General features: G+C 37.4%; 1 protein-coding gene across 1 annotated transcript in view; it reads left to right on the top strand.

Moving 5' to 3' along the window:
- The window catches only part of TTC23L (tetratricopeptide repeat domain 23 like), a 55,132-nt gene extending 35,375 nt beyond the window's left edge, over nucleotides 1–19,757 (top strand). Inside the window, exons 10-13 of the mRNA XM_039842704.1 lie at nucleotides 3,705–3,854; nucleotides 8,759–8,841; nucleotides 16,238–16,335; nucleotides 18,290–19,757. Coding sequence (XP_039698638.1) covers nucleotides 3,705–3,854; nucleotides 8,759–8,841; nucleotides 16,238–16,310 — 306 coding nt within the window. The 3' untranslated portion in view covers nucleotides 16,311–16,335; nucleotides 18,290–19,757. The remainder of the gene's footprint in view (nucleotides 1–3,704; nucleotides 3,855–8,758; nucleotides 8,842–16,237; nucleotides 16,336–18,289) is intronic.
- The last annotated feature ends 24 nt before the right edge of the window (nucleotides 19,758–19,781 follow it).

Raw genomic sequence — 19,781 nt, 5'->3', positions numbered from 1 at the left:
TAGTTCTCTTATAATTGCCACTTGTAAAGGCAAGAACTTAGCTGGGGTTTGCAATGCTTTTTTTTACTGTGGCCATATTTTTTGTTGGTTTAAAAGATTGAGATGAGATCTCAATGCCACAGCTTGATCTAATATTCTAATTTTATTTTCAAAGATGTGCAAGTACTTTGTTAGAGCCTCATAGCTTCTTCTTGTTTTATTCTAGTACAATAAACATCATGACTTTGTGATAAAACACCAGTACCAATGCCCGATGGCCTTCTGCTTCTAACCAAGTGCACCATGCTCTTGGTCAGAGAGGTGATCAGATCTGAGTGTCATGTGGTTCTGAATCTAAACCATAGGCAGGAGTATGAACAGGCCGCCTTTGCTATTGGAAAACAAGCTCCATGAGGCCAAGGTTTTTGGTCTGTTTTGTTCACTACACTTTCCCAAGTGCCTGAAACAATAACTGGCACAGAGTAAGAGCTTAATAACTATTGAATCAATTTGCTCAATTTTATAACACATTTCCTGTGGGAAGATTCATTTTTAAAAGGATCCTTTTCTCTTTCACTCAAGCCTGAAGTGAGGCTCCAGGCCTTTTTTAGAGGACCATAACAGAAACCCAGAAGACTTGAGAATTGTGTTCCCATGGAATATAATTTTTTTTTTAAATAGAGGTTTAATTTGCCACTGATACAAAATAAACAAGATCCACTGACCAGAACTGTCATCTTCCAGTAGCTCCTTAAAATGACGAACACAAAAGGAAAGAGAAGAGGCACTTGCTATATGTTCTCTAGGCCTTTTAGAAAACATGAAGTTATTTATTTGACCACATATATGGGAATCTGTAATAGAGGTGGTATTATACACACAGTAAGGGACCTGGTGGGCATTGTTCAAAAAGAAATGCCCTGCAAATGTTACCCAGTGTGAGGTTGGCATTGTTGTAAACAAACAGGGCAAGATTCTTGCCAAGAGAATTCATGTACATATTGGGCATACTAAGCAATCTAAGATCTGAGATCAATTCCTGAAATGCATGAAGGAAAATAATCAGAATAAGAAAGAAGCCAAAGAGAAAGATAGTTGGGTTCAACTAAAGAGCCAGCCTGCTCTACCCGCAGAAGCACACTTTGTGATAACCAATGAAAAGGAGCCTCAGCTACAGGAACCTATTTCCTATGAATAGCTAGATTAAATAAGAAAAAAAAAAGACTCAAATAAATAAAATCTAAAATGAAAGAAGAAATATTACAACAGAAGGCACAGAAATTAAAAGGATTTTGAGACTATTATGAACAGTGATACTCCAACAAGTTGGATAACCTAGAAAAAATGGACAAATTCCTAGAAACATATAACCTACCAAGACTGAACCATGAAGAGACAGAAAATCTGAACAGACCTATAACTAGTAAGGAGATCAATCAGTAATCAAGAACCTCTCAACAAAGAAAAGCCCAAGATCAAATGGCTTCAAATGGCTAGTGAATTATACTAAAGATTTAAAAAAGAATTAACTCCAGTTCTCTTCAAACTTTTCCGAAAAGTTGAAGCAGGAGGATCACTTACAAACTTTATGAGGCCAGTGGTACCTTGACACTAAAGCTAGAAAAAGACTGCAAGAAAACTACAGAACGATATTACTGATGAATATAGGTGCAAAATTCTCAACAAAATACTAGCAAACTGAATTCAACAGCATATTACAAAGACCACACACCATGACAACCACGTGTGATTTATCCCTGGAGTGCAAGAATGGTTCAACATATGAAAGCAATCAATGTGATAGGTTAACAGAATGAAAGATAGAATTCACATGATTGTTGCAAAGATGCAGCAAGAGCATTTGACAAAATTCAACACCTTTTCAACAAACTAGGAATAATAAGGGCCATGTATGAAAAGCCCACAGCTAACATCAAACTTAGTGGTGAGAAACTGAAAGCTTTCCTCTAAGATCAAGAGCAAGACAAGGATGCCTACTCTTGCCACTTCTAATCAACATAGTACTGGAAATATTAACGAGAGCACTTAGACCAGGAAAAGAAATAAACAGCATCCAAATTGGAAACGAAGATGTAAGATTATATCTATTTGCAGATTACATGATCTTATATGTAGAAAACTCCAAAGATCTTATATGTAGAAAACCCTAAAATAACCTGTTTGAACTAATTAATGAATTCAACCAAATTGCAGGATACAAAATCAACATTCAAAAATCAATTGTATTTCTATACATGAATAACAAATCATTTGAAGAGGAAATTAAGAAAACAGTCCCATTTACAATAGCATCAAGAAAAAAAAAAAACTAAAAACTTAGGAATAAACCAAGGAGGCAAAAGACTTGTACATTGAAAAAATAAACAGGAAAATAATCTAATGATATGCCTGTTTTTCTACTCTAAAAAATGCAAAGTCAATGTAGAGCCTTGAGATTCCTGAATTATTGGCCATGTTTCCTGGAAAGCAGCAATTAACATCCTTTTTATGTGTGTTTGTTCTGACATGTCACACATGAAGGATACGATTACATATTGAACTCATTTCCAGATGATTGTTCTGTTTATAAATGTCAACGTAGATAATGCTGGCAGAGGGTGATGTGCAGTTCTTGAGGATTCGAGCAATAACTATGCCTCTTTTATGCCTTAAAGAAAGCACATTGGGAAGTTAAACAAGAACAAGCCCTGTTGGTCTATGAATAACTTCTAATATATACTTAATTTTGTTCTACATCATATGCTGTATCGTAAGTAGTTAAGAGTAAGAGCTGGGCTGAAAGACAACTGGCCTGGACTTCTAAAAAATGTCAGTGTTATTAAAGACCTAAAGAGCAGGAGAGCTGTTACAGATTAAAGAAGACTAAAAATCCATGAAAACGAAATGCAATATGTGATTCTTAATATACTAGATTTTTAAAAATTATAAAGAACATTATTGGGACAATTGGGAATTTTGAGTGTAGAGTGTATATTAGTTAATAGTACTATATAAGTATAAAATTCATTGGGAGTGATAATATTTTTATAATTATATAGGAGAATGTGCTTGTTCTAAGAAGATATATGCTTTAGGGATAAAGTATCTTAATTGCTTATTTTCAACAAAAATGTGTGTGTGTATATATGTATAAAGTATATATAATATAGCTAATATTATATATGCATGTAATTTTTTTAGAGAGAGGATGCAATAAAGCACGTGTTGCAAAATGATAGCCATGGGCAAATCCAGTGAAAATATTATGGATATTCATCTTACTATTCTTTCAGTTTTTCTGAAGATTTACAGTTTTTCAAAATAAAAAGTAGTTTGAGAAAAAAGAGCAAGGGCTACGGAATTTAGACTGTCTTGTTTGAATCCTGAAACTGCCAACTACAGGCTGTGTGATCTTGGACAAGATGCTCAGCTCTTATTTCCATTTCTTCTATAAAAAGAGTATAATAATAGTTCCTCTCTCATAGAGTAGCCACAAAGGTTAAATAATATTATACATATGAATTAACTATTATTAATTATAAACTTGGAACTTTAATCCTTCATAGAAACAAATTATTTAGGTGACACATCGTAACTGACTTCTCCTGGTGGATTATGTCTGTGTGGGGTAGAGCACCTGCTACATAGGGCTCATGGAATAGAACCTGAGTGTTCCTTCCTAATTGCTAGGCTAATTAAAAGAAAATTTTTTTTTAATTCCCTAGGAGGCACACAGACTGCTCAAGGCCTCATTGAAATCTCGGATCATCAGCTATGGTAACTACAGTGAGAAAGTGGCTGAAACGTTTTATAACATGGGCAGGATCAGTTTTGCCAAAGGAGACTTCAGACAGGCAATTCATCTGCTAAGGAAGGTGAATACTGGCTGGTTTTGTTAGGGGAAGGGGCGGGGGAGAGAGAAAGAGACAGAGAGACAGAGAGACAGAGAGAGACAGAGACAGAGACAGAGACACAGAGACACAGAGACAGAGACAGACAGAGACAGAGAGAGTTTCCTTCCCTCCCCATCCCTCCCTTTCCTTCCCTCTCTTCCTTCCTATCCATCTCTCTTTTACCTCCTTCTTTCTTATTCTTTTTTTTTTTTTAATTTAAAGTATTCTCTTTTGAAAAGTTTTCACTTTCTCAGATGTGCTGAGGGAGAGAACATGATACAGAAATTTTTGTCGTGTCCATACCTGGACCAGAGTCTTAAAAGACTAACACTCAGTCTTGGAATCTAGCTATGACAGTGGCAGAATCTTGTCGAAAGCACCCAAGGTTGGGTAGAATCAGGAACACCTGACATAGCCATCCTTACTCAAGCACTGATCCCCCTTCCAGGGGTCAGACAACCCTGGAAGTTTATTCCTTAGTAGTAGGATGTGGCAAGAGGTGTGACCAAACAGTTGTTCAACCAGTCAACCAGGATACTGATAGACCAAAGCTAAAGGTTAGGTAAGATCAGTAGCGATGTCTCTAAACAAAACTCATATAGAGGAAAAGTTAGTAAAGAGCAACCAATATTCAAGTGAGCCGAGGGTGGAGTCAAAAGCAGTTGACACATGTACATTGGCAAACATCAGGTCTGGAGAAATTTTTATCTCATTTCAAGTTAACTAACTAATCAGAAAATAAGTATGAAAATAGTGAATAACAAGAGAAAGGGGACTTCATTTTGAAGATGCAGAAAAAAATAAAACCTTACGAATATAAGTTATAGGAATCAGAATGGCTTCCTCAAGGGAAGCATGAACATATAGATGGCATCTATGTGATGGGATCAGAAACCTGTCAGGAGAGAAAACTTTAAGTTAATGAAAGGATGACAGTCTGAGACCAAAAGTTGAGATGACATTAAAATGCTGAGTGAAATAAGAAGAACTTTCAGAGAAACAACAAATCTAATAAAATTCAAATCCACACTGAAAATAGAGAAGGGAGTCTTAATATATTGTAGTGATGTTGAGCAATATTTCCCAAATCTAGAATTGTAATAGTCAGCAAAAATAAATAAATAATGAATGAGTGAAAAAACTAAAACAAACAAACAAAAACTTGACAAACATGAAAAAGTCTCCAAGAATGCAAAGGAAAAGGAAAGAGGGATCTAATAAAGTATTGTATGTATTTCCAAAAAATAGTATGTATTTCTGAAGAAGAGCTATAATACTTGGAATAGAAACAATATTCAAAAATATCATTGAAGACAACTTTCCTGAAATGGCAAAAGACTCCAGCATATACCTTGTAAGGTATTACCTTATTCCACACAAAATCAATGAAAGGAAAGCCTCGTTTAGGTTTTTACTTGGCAATGAATGTTCGATGGAATGGCTACAGCCTTCATTTGAAATAGGAATTCAACTTGGATATTTAGGATATTGTAGGGGTAAGGAGGGACTGCATCTTTGTTGATCAGCTTTTATCCTTAGGGCTTTAGACAGCCCTATTCCAACATCCCAGTTCAGAAAGGAGGAAAGGAATTGAAAGGCATCTTGACAGTAGGGCTGTTGTTTCGAGGTCAGAACACAATCCTCATACTGGATATTCACTAGCAATAGGATGCTGGTGATGAAGTTTCTGTAATAGACTATGCTAATAGATGCCATTTTGGGGTTTGAAATCTGCTCCTGAAGCAAAAGTTGTTGCAGTGAAACCATTACCACAATCAAGATAATGTCAGTCACCCCCAAAAGTTTCTTCATCCTCATTTGTAATTAATTACAATTCTACCCCTCTAATAGGTATGTAATATACCATTGTAAAACCAATCATAATGGTATATTATTATGGTTTTAATTTATGTTTTCCTTGAGCATATTTTTCATGCACTTATTCATTTGTATACGTTCTTTGGTGAAGTGTCTGCCTAAATCTTTTGCCCATTTTAAATTTGTTGTTTGATTTCATGTGATTGACTTCTCAATTTCTTATATATTCTAGATACAGGTTCCTTATTAGATATATGATTTGCAAATATTTTCTCTCCACCTATAGTTTGTCTTTTTATAGTGTCTTATGAAGAGCAGAAGTTTTAAAATTTAATGAAATTCAATTTGTCAATTTGTTTTTTTATGGATTACATTTTTGGTGTTTTATCAAAGAAATCTTCGCCTAACCCAAGCACAAAGATTTTTCTCCTGTATTTTCTTCTAGATTTTTTTTATAGTTTTAGGTTTAACATTTAGGTCTATAATCCATTCAAGTTAATTTTCCTTTATGGTACAAGAAATGGATCCCAGTTTATTTGTTTTTTGCATATGGACATCCAGTTGTTCTCTACCATTTTTATTGAAAGGACATTCCTTTCTCTACTTACTTACCTTTGTACCTTTGTCAAAAATCGACATGTGTGTGTGCATGATTATTTATGGACTCTCTTCTGTTCCATTGATCTGTTTGTCTATCTTTATGTCAATATCATACTGTGTTGATTAGTATAGTTTTAAAGCAAGTCTTGAAATCAGGTAGTCTTAGTCCTTCAATTTCGTTCTTCTTTTTCAATGTTGTTCTTTGTGTTTCCATAAGAATTTTAGACTCACTATATCAGTTTCTACAAAAGACCTGCTGGGATTTTGATTGATATTATGTTAACTGTATAGATCAGTTTAGGGCGAATAGACATCTTAACAATATTGAGTCTTCTCACCCATGAACACATTGTGTTACTCCATTTGTGTAGATCATCTTTAATTTCTCCCAGTAATATTTTATAGTTTTCAATGTATAGGTCTTGTGCATATTTTCTTAGATTCGTTCATAATTATTTCATGTTTTGGATATTATTTTAAGTGTATCATTTTGGAATTTCAAATTCTGATTGATTGATGCTAGTATATAGAAATACAATTGATATTTTAATATAATAATATTGTATTCCATGACCTCGCTAAGCTCACTTGTTAGTTCTAGTAGCTGTTTTATAGATTCCACCAGATTTGCTACATAGATGATCATGTCATCTGCAAATAAAGGTTTACTTTTTCATCTCAATTTGGATGCCTTATATTTCTTTTTCTTGACTTATTGCACTGGCTAGAACATCTAGTACAATGTTGAATAGAAGTGGTGAGAATAGGCATCCTTGTCTAATTCCTGTTTTCAGGAGAAAAGAATTTAGTCTTTCATCATTAGGTTTGTTGTTAGCTGTAGATTTTTTTGTAGAGACTCTTTATCAGATTGAGGAAGTTTCCTTCTACTCTTGGTTTGCTGAGAATTTTTTTTTTTTTAATTAGGAATGGACATCGGCTATTGTAAACTTTTTTCTGTACGTATTGATATAATCTATGATTTTTCTTTATGGATAATTTCTGTTACTGTGCCTTCATGTTAACTAATTTTGTATTCTCCAATGTCAAACTTGATCTTAATCTCATCTAGTATATTTTTCCTATCAGATATTGTAATTTTCATTTCCAGAAGTTTGATTTGGGTCTTTAAAAATTTTTTTCAGCCCTCCACTTACCTTTTTTTTTTTAAACACATGGAATAAAGTTAAAAATAATAGTTTTAGTATACTTCTCTGCTGAGTCTAATACCTGTGTCAGTTTTGAGTTGGTTTCGACTGATTTTTCTTATGGATCACATTTTTCTTCTTCTCTGCATGCTTTGTAATATTTGTTTAGATGCCAGACACTGTATATTTTAACTTGTTGAATGTTGACTATTTCTGCGTTCCTATAAGTATTCTTAAACTTTGTTCTGAAATACAGTTAAATTACAGTTTGGTTCTTTCAGGTTTAGGTCTTCCTTTTAAGCCTAGAGCAGCATTTAGTCAAGGGCTAATTATGCTCTATTACTGAGGCAAAGCCTTCTGAGTACCCTAATCCAAAGTTCTCCGAACAGTGAGGCATTCCAGTGTGGCTAGTGAGAACAGGCCCTATGCCTGGCCCTGGGTAAGCTCTGGGGCACTGTTCTGTCCAGTCCTTTCAGATGATTGTCTCAATTTTTTCACATATATATGCTAATCGGCACTCTGCTGAATACTCGACCCACTGCAGACATTCCTGGCTCTTTTCTGTGCAGCTATTCAGTCTCTGTTACTCTGCCCTGAGAGTCTCGTTGGACTCTGAGCTCTATACTCTCAATTCAGGGAATCTGCTGAGCTCCAACTCTGTTCCCTTCCCTGCGTCATGGCCTAGGACCACAATTGAAGCAGTAATCTGGGACAATCATAAAGTTTCTCTCACTTGTTTACCCTCTCTCAGGGATCACTGTCGTTTGCTGCCTTATAGTCAGTGTTTTGAAGATCGTTTTATATATTTTGTCTACTTTTTCTTTTTTGGGGTTGTTTCAGATGGGAGGATAAATCTGTTATACCACCTTAATTGCAAAGAGAGATCAGCAACAAAATTTACAGTGGAAAACTGCCTAAGAGTAAAGTGATATAGCATTAAAATTTGAGACACAACACTGATTTCATTTTTATCCATCCACTTAGTTACAGCTATTTGGAAAATTCTGATGGAAACCACACTGCAGCCATGTTTTAAGTAAGGATGCTGTCAGTTTTGAGCCCTGTTACTTCGGTTATCCACAGCCACATATGGCAGTGGTAGGTGCAGTGAAGTGGAATAATGTACATACAGTATGAGGGGCACAGAGCTGCCTTCAATTCAGACTCCATTTCTTCCTTGTGAGGGAACTGGGAGGAAACGTACAAGCATTTCAAATGCAAACTTGTGACATCTCAGTCCCACTGGTGCGCTCCTGAGTTTGGTTTATAATTAAGGTGCTTGCGATCTCTTTAACCTATTAATATTTCTCAACTTGCCTACAGTGTCTGATGATTCAAATCCTTTTATATGGAAGTGAGCACAGTAAAAGCCGAGACACTAAAAACATCCTTACCCTAGTGCAGAGGTGAGTTCTAACCCTGGCCATCAACTAGGTTGTGTGGATATGTGGATAGCTTGGTCTCTCCCAGATTTATTCAGTTAGGGGTGATTCACCTCTGTTGTTATTGTTGGTAAGGCAAAATGCTAACCTGTACTATGGATTTGGCCAAATCCTATAATGGAGGTAACTAGTCAATTTCCGGTAGTCTCCCAGAACTCAATGTTATAGGAGTTAGCTGTAATAATAGTTAGTATTTATAATATCTCTTTCAATGCTGAGCATTATAACCAAATCCTACAAGATTGCATCTCAGCTGACAGCCTGCGATAGATACAATGTGGATACGTTAAACTTAGTTTCTTGCTGAATAAACATGATCTATGTCAGTAAACATAAGGCGAGTTTTTTGTTTGTTTGTTTGTTTGTTTGTTTGTTTTTTGGTTAGAGGGATATAGTTGTCTCCAAAGTTAGTAATAAAAGAGCCTCTTCAGATTGTTTTTTAAATGTTTAGAATTTAAGCCGAAGAGAGTGTTTTGTGCACACTTGCCCCCTTCTTTATCCTTGGCATATCATTGCTTTTTGTTCATCTCAGAATGATGTCGACTTTGAATTCTTCTCTACTAAGAAAGAAGAGAATTAAAATTTGTTGAGTGTATACTAAACATCTGAAACTGAGTGAGGTCCTGTTCATAAAGTGTTTGATCTTCACAAATATCCAATGTGACAGCTGTCATTTGACAGAAGGGAGCCTGATGCTCTGTAAAGGAACTTGCCTAAATTCACTTAGTCTTGGAGGTTTGGACCCAAACAAATGTGATTGTAAAGGTCATGTGCTTTTCCCTTCGAGCTCTCTTACAAAGAGGGGCATCGTTATAGGGTGAGAATTAGGACCCTGACTGCAGTTAACTAGAGGTGGCTCAAAATTGACCTTTCTAACCAGACTGAACAAGTGGGGGACAAAATGAGCATCGAGATTTATGCAGCACATCTTGTCCCCACCCACTTCAGTCAGAGTCACACCTAAAGCAGTCCAACCGAAGACTGTCACCCGTTTTATCATTATCCAGAATAGAAGGTTCTCTAGCCTCTCTCAGTAATATTCATTTTAGGAGAGTATATGGGGAACTTTGCCCCCTGCCTGCTAGCATATATGTAAGTATATGTTTTTGAACTGTAACCATAAAATATTAATAATAAATATAATGCAGAACTTCCAGTTTCTTGGCATCATATTACATATTTACATATACTATTTCTGATCCATAAATAACCCTATTTGGTGGATATTTTTATTGCCCGTGTTCAGATGATGAAACTGAGACTCAGAAAGTTTGAGTATCTTGTTTAAAATCACCTTCTGGTAAGTGTAGTAAGATTTGAACCCAGCTCTATCTTATTTTAAAAATGCACTTTCCTTTCCTAGATGATAGGGATTCTGACTTTGATGAATGAGGGAATACACATGTGGAATACAGTAGGTAGGTCTCCAGAGCCTCATTTTACATATGGGGGGCTGAAGACTGGTATATTCAAGCTGAGATTTGAACCTTGGCCTCTAACTCCAGAATGTCCTCTTTGTGGGCACTGTAGCTTAGTGATGGCAGACTGTCTGGATTTAAAATCAGGCTTGGACACTCAGTTCTCTGACCCAGGTGAAGTTATTTAACCTCCTTCAGCCATTAGTTATTCATTAATAAAATAACAATACCTTCCTCAAAAAGTGGATTTTCTGAGAAATTAATGAGATCACACATAATACAGCTGGTCTTAAATGCTGAATGAATGTTGGCATAATAATAAAATTTACTATCTTTCTGAGATGCCAGAGATAATAAGTCAGAATGTTTAAGTAAGAAGCTTCTGTGTTTCACTCCAACTATTATTATTTTATATTAAAAATGATGGATAAAGAGTATGCGTTACTGGAGGCAGCCCTGTCATCTACACCTGTCTCTGAGACTAAGTATGTGACCTTATGTAAATCATTTAACCTCCTTAAGCCTTGCTTTCTCCATCACTAGTATACCACATAGAGTCTTTGTGGTTTTTAAATTAAACAATGTATATAACATGCGAAGGGCGGTGCCTGGCAGAGTACGTGCTCAGTAAACGTTACCAGATGCCCTGACCTCCCTCTTCTGCAGCACACTGCCTTTTGCTTCTAGGGAAATAGGTCAGAACATCCGAAATCAGGGATCACTGTTTGTTAGGCAGTAGTACCATATGCTGTATGTTTGAGAATTAGATTGAGAATTTGAACAGATCCAAAGTACATTTTGTGCTTTGAAGGAAACCATAATGAAACTAAAAGAACGAAACATGTAATTTCAGGGGAGAAATGCATGATGTTTCCTCAAAACTGGAACAAAAGTTCTACTGACCTTGTGTTTAAAAAGAGAAAGCAAAGAATAGTTGGAGTGAATCTATTCCCTCAGTAGCCAGAGTTTGCTTTTCTTTTTAGTCTTTAACTATTCCTTGTCCATGATTTGAAAAGAATCATGGGAGGAGGAGAAATTAGAAGGCATGGGTATAACCTGGTTCAAACCCCAGGTGGCCTGAGTTCCTTTTGGTGCCTGGAGACTAATTCTTCTTTCTGTTAATGATAAAGAAACCTAGACCTACCGTAGAAGTCCATGTACAGGGAAGAGAAAAGGCTTTTGAAGGACTCTACTGTAGCAGGAATCGAGTCAATAAAAGCTTTTCTTTCCCTGAAACAAGCCCATATCTCATTCCTCAAGAACTGCTGAGCAAAGCTGTAGGAGCAACTGCCAAAGCCCAAATGTCAAAAAAAAAAAAAATTCCAGTGTAAGAATTGTTCTCTTTGCTTCAGCATCTCGCTGGAATAATCCATCCCAGATGTCCCGGACCTCTGCTAGTTTTCTGGTGTGCCCTTGTGCTTTTTACCCCACCTTCTCTGGAAAGGCAGCAACAGCGCTCACTGGACTGTCATTGCTAGGAGCCCAAATCGGAAGCCTCCGCGAAAGGAGGGAAAGCAGAACTGGCCTCTGGAAATAGGAGTTAATGCCCAGGTTAAATGATAGTTGCAAGGGCCTCGAGTAAGATTTTGGTGTATAGAAAAGGCACAGAAAATCTCGGATTTGGAAGTAAATTTTGAGGTGGTTTTGTCTAACTTTTATCTAAATCACTGATGTGTACTTAATCATGTATATAACCAAGCTCCTTCTAAGCACTAGAGATACTAATGTGTTTAAGATATAGTCCTTTCAGGAAAACAGACACCCATGACCAGTTTACGAGTTAGTCTGTAGTAAAGCTTTAATAGAAGTGTAAACAAAGAGGACAAGTAATAAATTGTGAGGCTGGAAATGTGAGTGGAAACTGTGTGTACGGCTGGGGGCAGGGTGCTGGGTCTTCAAAGAAAAGTAGACGATCAGCAGGTAGAAAAGAAGCCAGAGGAGGGCATCGCAAGTAGCACAAACAGAAGCACAGTGGCATGGAGACACCTGCTATCTCTGAGGAAAAGCAAGTGGCCTTGAGTGGTTGCAGTTTAGGTACATGAGTGGGAACACGCTGAAGATGAGTTTGGAAAGAAATTGGGGCCAGATTATGTGCCATGCTAAGGACTTTAGAGTTTATTCACTAGACAGAAGGCAGTTATCAAAGAATTTTGAGCGGGATGCGACATGATCAACTATTGGCTTTAGAACTATTTAGATCAACTATTGGCTGTTAGAGTTATCTAACAGCAATGGAGGAAGAATAGATTTTAGGGATCTAAGGAGAAGAGTTAGGAGGTAAATACTACAGTCTGAGAGAATGATGTTGAGAGCCTTAATTATCTAAAGCCACAGTAGAAGGGATGTGGAGAGGATGGATTGGAAAACAGTTTGGAGTCTGTAGCAACAAGACCTTGGAACCAATGAAACGAGGAGTAATGGCGTCAAAGGTGGTTTGATGTTGCTAGGTTGGGCAACTGGGTGAATGGCAGTGCTATTAAGTGAGATCGTAGTGGCAGGAGATCATCCGGAGGATGTTGAGGGGGTCTGAGGAAGATGATGATTTACGTTTTAGAGGTGTTAAGTTTGAGTTACCCGCAGTACATATACTTGGTAATATCTAATGAGCTGTATGGACCAAGAGCTCAAGATAGATTGATTCTGAAGTTAAGGGAATGGATAAAAAAACCCATGGAATATGTGTATGTGACACAAGGAGGCTTAGGAAAGAACTTTAGAGAACACGTCTTATTTGGGAGAGAATATATGTGGTGATTTGGAATCAAAACAGGGCCCAAATCTGAACTTTCCCACTGACGGTGAGATATACTGTATCTGTCTTTCTTCATCTAAAAAACTGTGAATAATTTTTTTCACATGCTATTAGAAGTGCTTTACGTAATGTATGACACATAGTAAGCTTATGTGAAATGTTAATTCTTCTAATTATTGTATCGTTGTCATCTTATCTAGGGACCATGCAGAAGGAGGAACGGAGAGACTCAGAAAGAGTCTTTAGAGAATTAGGAGAGTCAGAAAAGAAGAGAGAGGAACTCATAGGAGGAGAAAGTTTCAGAGGAGTGGTCGATCTCATTGTCACAAAAGACGTGAAGGGGCAGTTCGAAGAAGAGATGCAAATGGTTAATACACACAAACTAGGATATCAAACCTCAATCAGAATTTAAAAATTCAAAGCACGAAATACTACTTCTAATATATTGTATTGGTGGTAATGAAAAATACAGGTAGTACAAACTCAGTTCTGTCAAAGGCATGAGGAGACCAACCCTCTCAGTACTCTGTTGATGGGACTGTTTGTCGATACTCCTTTTTGATGGGCATTTTGGCAAAAGTTAACAGAGTGCTTAAAAGTATGTGTCCGTTGACTCTGAAGTAGCACTTTTAGGAATCTGTCTTTTGAAAAACTTACACAAGTGTATACACACACACATATGTCTTCCTTGTAGATTTTTTTTTATGATAGCAGAACAGTTGAAAAAACTCAAATGTCAACCAGTAGAAATACGGATGTGTTTATTGTCCATTTAATAAGGTTCATGTTCATGCCCATATAATATAGTCATTCAAAAGCATGAAGTAGAGCTTGGAAGAGTCAAGGAAAATATTGCAGATATTACCCCTACATATTGTTAGGGGTAAAAATATGAAAAAAATATTAGTGAGCGTTATATATGGTATAATCCACAAATATATGAAAATATGTAGTTAGTGAAGATAACCGTAATTCTCTAGGACACGGGAATATGAGAGACTTTCAACTTTCCTTAATATATTTCTGTGTTACATGACCTTTTTTATAACAAATATATATTTTATCTCTGATAAAAAGATGGATTTTTAAAAAGAGTATGGTACATGTATCCAATATTAAGAGACACTACAATGTAGAGCTAAGAAAATGGTTTAAAGCCAGATGATTGGGTTACAGTCCCAGCTCTGTTATTTATTTGCAGTGTGACCCTGGACAAGTCACTTTACTTTTCAGTTTCCTCATTTATAAAATGGGGATAATAATACCTGCTTCATAGGGTTGTTGTGAGTAAATGAGTTAATGTAAGTAATACTGCTCAGATAGCTGCCTGACACATAGTAATTGCTAGTTAGAAATGATGATGTTGATGTGAAGAGAATGGGGACTAATAAGAAGCTATTCTACTGGCGAATAGAAAATCACCACTGATACAGAGTGAGCTTTTTTGGTAGAGCCGATTTTAAGTGAATACTATTTGTTCAATTCCTGATTAAATACCTTCCCGAAGCATTACCTGCCAAAGTGACCCCTTCCGTTACTGGACAGTTCTAATTGTTAGAAGAATATAGTCAAGGTCGTGGACTTCAGAGTCAGATCTGCATTTGAATCCAGACTGTGCCACCTTCTATGTGCCAGTAGGCAAGTTATCCTAAGCCTCAATTTTCTCTAATGAGGATTAGAATGGTATCTATAGTATGAAAACATAGTGAAGAGTACATGAGATTATTAACAAAAAGCATTAGCACACTATCTGGTATAGGGTTCAGTGCTCAATAAATATTAGCTATTTTTTACATTCTAGCTAGTCATCCAAATTTGTTGAAAATAGAAAAGCATCCTTGTCCATGTTATACATCTCTAGGACCGCGACATCCGAGAAAGTTATTTTGGTATAAATTATGATGGGTCTTGAGCTGTAGAAGCTAACAGCAGCAAGAAAAACCATACTTTTCTCTTTCCAGGAGGGGCGAGAGGGAAGGTGCCTCAAAGCCCCTTAATCTTTTAGTGATCTACTATCCTCTTGGTCATAGAACAAACAGCCTCTTCTGAGCCAAGGGGCTGAGGAGGGAAAAGCAAAGAAAAGTGGGGCGGAAGTGGAGGATTTGGGGTGATGAGCTCCAGAGATTACTGCAGCAAGTAAAAGGAGAATGGGTGGTATGCTCCATGAGTTTTGTGTCAGCCAAACCAGTCTTAGGCAAGACCTTGGTGATCAAATATTTATGCTCTATAAGCTGGATTGTTTCTAGGCTGCTGTGTTTGTAGGCTTTCCCTATCATTTATTTGTAAATATTCCAATACTGCCTCTACAAAATTAAAGGGGAAAATATTTGAGCAAACCTTGGCGTATGAATGGGTGGGAAGCACAATGTGCTCTAGCATCCATGTGCCAAGGGACAGCAGCTTTTCCAAATCAGGATTTAGGAATAACCGGAGGCATTGGGGCAGATACAGATAAATTTAGGAGCCTTTAGCTCCCCACTTTAGGGTCTCCCTGAAGGTGAACAGAGGTTGTTAAGCCACCCAGAGCCAGTTCAGGGTGGCTTGTCTTTAGCAGAGCAGTGGGGGAACTCTACAGTCAACAGCCACTCTGCCATGCCCCATGCCCACAAAAATGATTTGATAGGAAGGCATTGTAGAGCAGGACAAGGAGAGCAGATATACATCATCTCATGGGCCCGTGCTGTTGGTAGTTTCCCAGAGTGATGCTTGCAGTTCCAGAGCAAAAGTCTGGGCTTGGTGGAGCTTGATTTGTTAGTATTGTCTGCCAAGGGATATGGATGGCCAGAAAGCTGAACTTCTGCCATGAATTTGCATAGTGGCAAGAGCAGTGTCCTCTGAGTCAAGGCACCTTGTATGTGAATCCCAATTCTGCTGTGAGATAGCCATGCGACCTTAAGTTGCTTAAACAGTCTGAGCCTCAGTTTCCTCATCTTCATTCATTCCTTCAACAAACATGTAGTGAGCACCTGCTAAGTGCCAGTCAGAGCTACAGGTGTTAATAAAGAGAAATAAAACATGGTCATTACTCTTAAGGAAACAATCTAGTGTGAGAGACCAACAAGAAAATATCATGAAAAAGTATGAGTTCTGCAGTAGAAGTCTCAATGCAATGAGAACGGGAAGGAGAGACAATCTGTGAAAGCTGGGAAAGACTTCATGGAGAGGGTTACATTTGAACTGTTTCTTGAAGGGCGAGTAACAGTTCATCCAGATGGAAAAGAGAAGGAAGAAGGGACTCCAAGTGCAAAGTGACAGAGGCATGACAGAGGGCAGTGTGTCGACAGAATGGTGAGTCCTTTGTGGCCGTCTAACACACCCTAAAGGGTATTGCAAGGAATGCAGATTCCAAGGCATGGAGGAGGGAGAAAGGTTCTGTGGCAGAAATCAGTTCAGGAAAAAACTACTGTTAAACCAAGTGACACAGGTTCATTTCCTGAAGGACTTCTCAGAACTTTTAATACACTATACTTCCCTATTGGCATATTCGGAACAAATTAATTTTTTAAAAAGCCACTGTATCTATCTATCTATATATATGAGTCTTTTTGAAAGGGTCAGTGATTTAAATTTCGGCAAATAAAACCTTAACACTGCCTTTAGAACCAAAGTAGAGAAACTGTCTAAGGTTTGGTTTTATGTAAAGCAAGGGGGGTGGCACATGCTTGCACTGCGGGTATGAGAAAGCTTTTGTAGTTTGGAAAAGAATTTGGGCCCCACGTCAGGACATAATAAAGTCTCTATGAACAATGACTATCTCACCAACAAACTATTTTATCTGATCAAGAAACATGACTTCAACACATCTCTATGAACTAATTTTTCTTTATGATTCATGGTGGTTAAGAGCTTTAGTTCTGGAAACAGACAAACATGGGTTCAAACCCCAGCACCACCACTTTATGTAGCTATGTGTAATCCTGGTTTCCTCATCCACAGAATGGGGATGAGAATGCTACCTACCTATGTGTGTTGCTGTGAGAATGAGATAATGTATATAGTAAGCAGGGTACCTGGCCCCATAGTAATCATGTGACGAACAACAGCTAACAATTGTTTTTATTTTTATTGGAACTTGGACTTTGACTTTATTAACTTTTAGTTAAACTGTTTTCTGTGAAGCAAAAGGAGACAGGGGCTAGTAACTGTGAAAAGCTACCAACACGTTGACGTGGAAACTTTTACTGGTTCACGTCTCAAAATTGAGCTAGAACTTATCAGCCTCTAGAAACATAGATAATATCATAGACAAGACAACTCGACACAATTACTTAAATCTAAAGGAAACATATAACATTAAGGAAATCAGTGTCCTTTCAGCGACCTGAAGATTTCAAGGAAGGGCAACCCTGCCACCTTGTGGCCCTAGGCTGATCTCTCCCTAGCAGAGATCACTCTCAGATCTTTGCCCACCTCTGATTTTTAGGAGACCTATCAGCAGTTTATCACCTCATTTGTGCCCATTCTCCAAATTTAGAATCATATTATCTCTTGGTTTACTGGGAAGGAAGTTAAAGTGCCAGGTAGCGTTCTGTATTTTAGTAGTAGACAGGGAATGAATCAGAGTCTTTAGTGGGATTTACATATTGAAAAAACCTCAAGTTGCTCATAAAATTTTGTATCTCATATTTCTGCGGAACTGATATTTTTTTCAGCCAAATAGGGGCTATGAAAACCACACTTTCTGCAAGCTTGAGGTCTAAATAGGAGGTGACTGAAGAACACTTAATAGAAACCGTATTTCTGGATCAGTCTTTTGGACCAGATTACTTCTAACTCCCTTCTCCCTCCGGTATTAGGGAATCAGAGTATGGGAATCTTTATGGCTGGAAACGGGCTACAAGATCCTCTTTTTAGAACAACAGGACTTCTGGGCTCTAAATCTCTGTGATCATGAAAAGATATTACCTGAAAACCAGGAACTATATAAAAGGCCTTAACTTAGATCTAATTTTTTTTTCAGCTGTGATTAAAAGCAGTCCAGTTATCTTAGTTCACTTTGGCTTGCTATTTGGATCAAGAGGAGTCCCTGCTCTTTAAGGAGAAAACCAGACTCTAGTACCATTTTGGAGGCCTATTAGAAGAGCTGGTATTTTAGGGGTATAGTCAGTCACATGGTAAAATAGTCCCTCAGTCAGACTGAGTTCAGCCTTCTAGCTCAATAAGGCAGTGATCTGGTGCTAGAAGGAGAAACTGAAGGCAAGAGCCAAGAAAAGTGCACTAACAATTTTCTTCTTTCTTCTAGGTCTCTTATCAGTAAAGAGAAAACCTCTATACAAGGTAGCCACAATAAAGCCAACCTTGTTGATAATGAATCTTTTGGACCACAAAATATCTTTATCGACACTGACAGCAGGGGCAGATCAAAAACAGAACTAAAGACTCGAGGGAAAAAGGGGCCACTTAGCAGCAGCATTACAGGTAAAATAACTAAGAGCCATAAGATACTAGGATCCTGATCTATAACTTGGGGGGAAGAAGTCATTTTTTGGACGCATGCTTTTTTAGGTTAGTTTCTTATGTCACTGGGACTCCATTACCCTCCATTAGAACTCTGATTTCATTCCTTTCAGTTCTGATTTTTAAAAGAATTCTGCAGTGCCTAAGTAGTTTATTAGTGAATATTTGAATATAGTATTTGGAAGTATTTTTAGCAAAACCTGTTTGAAGTCAGTAAGACAGCTTTGTGAGGAAAATTTTTAATATTCTTAAATATTCGCCCCGATCCGATTTACTAAAGTCATACAATGTTAGGAGTTTTTTGATTCTTCAAAATGAAGAAACTAGAGACAAGACTAATTTTTGTTCAAGGTCAGCCTGGTGATTACAAAGCAGACTTTTTGAATTACAGATAATTACTCTTTCCATCTCACTATGTTAGCTCTACCAAACTGGATTAAAAATGCTTTTAAGGAAAGGAATGCTCACTGAGGTTGTTAAAAAGAAATTGGCGATCTCGAATTATATTCCTTTCTCCTTCATGTATTCAGAGACAAAGGAGTTGTATTAGTTTGAGTTTACACTACAAAAAACTTTTATTTTTCCCTCTTTGTTTCTGTTACCTGAGCTGATTTAATGAAGCTCAAAGACCCTGTGTCCTTGGGGATCCAAGTGCCTATCAACATCTTCTTCACTCAGTGCTTATAGAACATTTTGGTACTTAATTCAAGAAATTATTTCCTTTCGGTCATTTGTTCAGTCTGTAAACCTAATAATCAACCAGTACCCAAGTAGTGTTCTGCTGTGGCAGAGGTACAAGATGCCAGTTAATCCAGTGGCTTTCTCTTGGCATGGATGCTCCCCCTTAGCTAATTCCCAGAATGCTTTAGGCTTGGCACCCAGGACCAAGGTCTCAGGTTGCAGCCCTGACTAAAGGCATCTATATTCTATTGACCTTCTCAGCAGTGCTTATTAACGGATCACCTGGCCTGTCACTGCTAATTTTAGCCCTGTCTGGAGGTGGGACTGCTGTTCTTACTCAAAACATTCTGAACTGACTACAGTAGCTAGCCTTAAAAGAGTTGCTTCCATTTTCACTTATCCAGCTGAAAATGTATTTTCAACGACTGTGATAAAAACGAAGTACCAGAAAGAAGTAGCCATCCACTTTGGGCAGCACAATTTTTAAAATTTTACTATTTTGTAAGACCCCAAAGCCTTAAGATCTCCAAACTGACAAGCCTTTATCAATAAAAATGGCATAAAGGATAACATTGCAAAATACAATTTTATGGCAT

This window comes from Pteropus medius, unplaced genomic scaffold, assembly GCF_902729225.1.
Source record: "Pteropus medius unplaced genomic scaffold, Ma_sr-lr_union100, whole genome shotgun sequence".
Classification (NCBI taxonomy): Eukaryota; Metazoa; Chordata; class Mammalia; order Chiroptera; family Pteropodidae; genus Pteropus; species Pteropus medius.
Note: the sequence above shows the minus strand (reverse complement) of the source record. Positions and strands in the feature narration are given on the sequence as shown.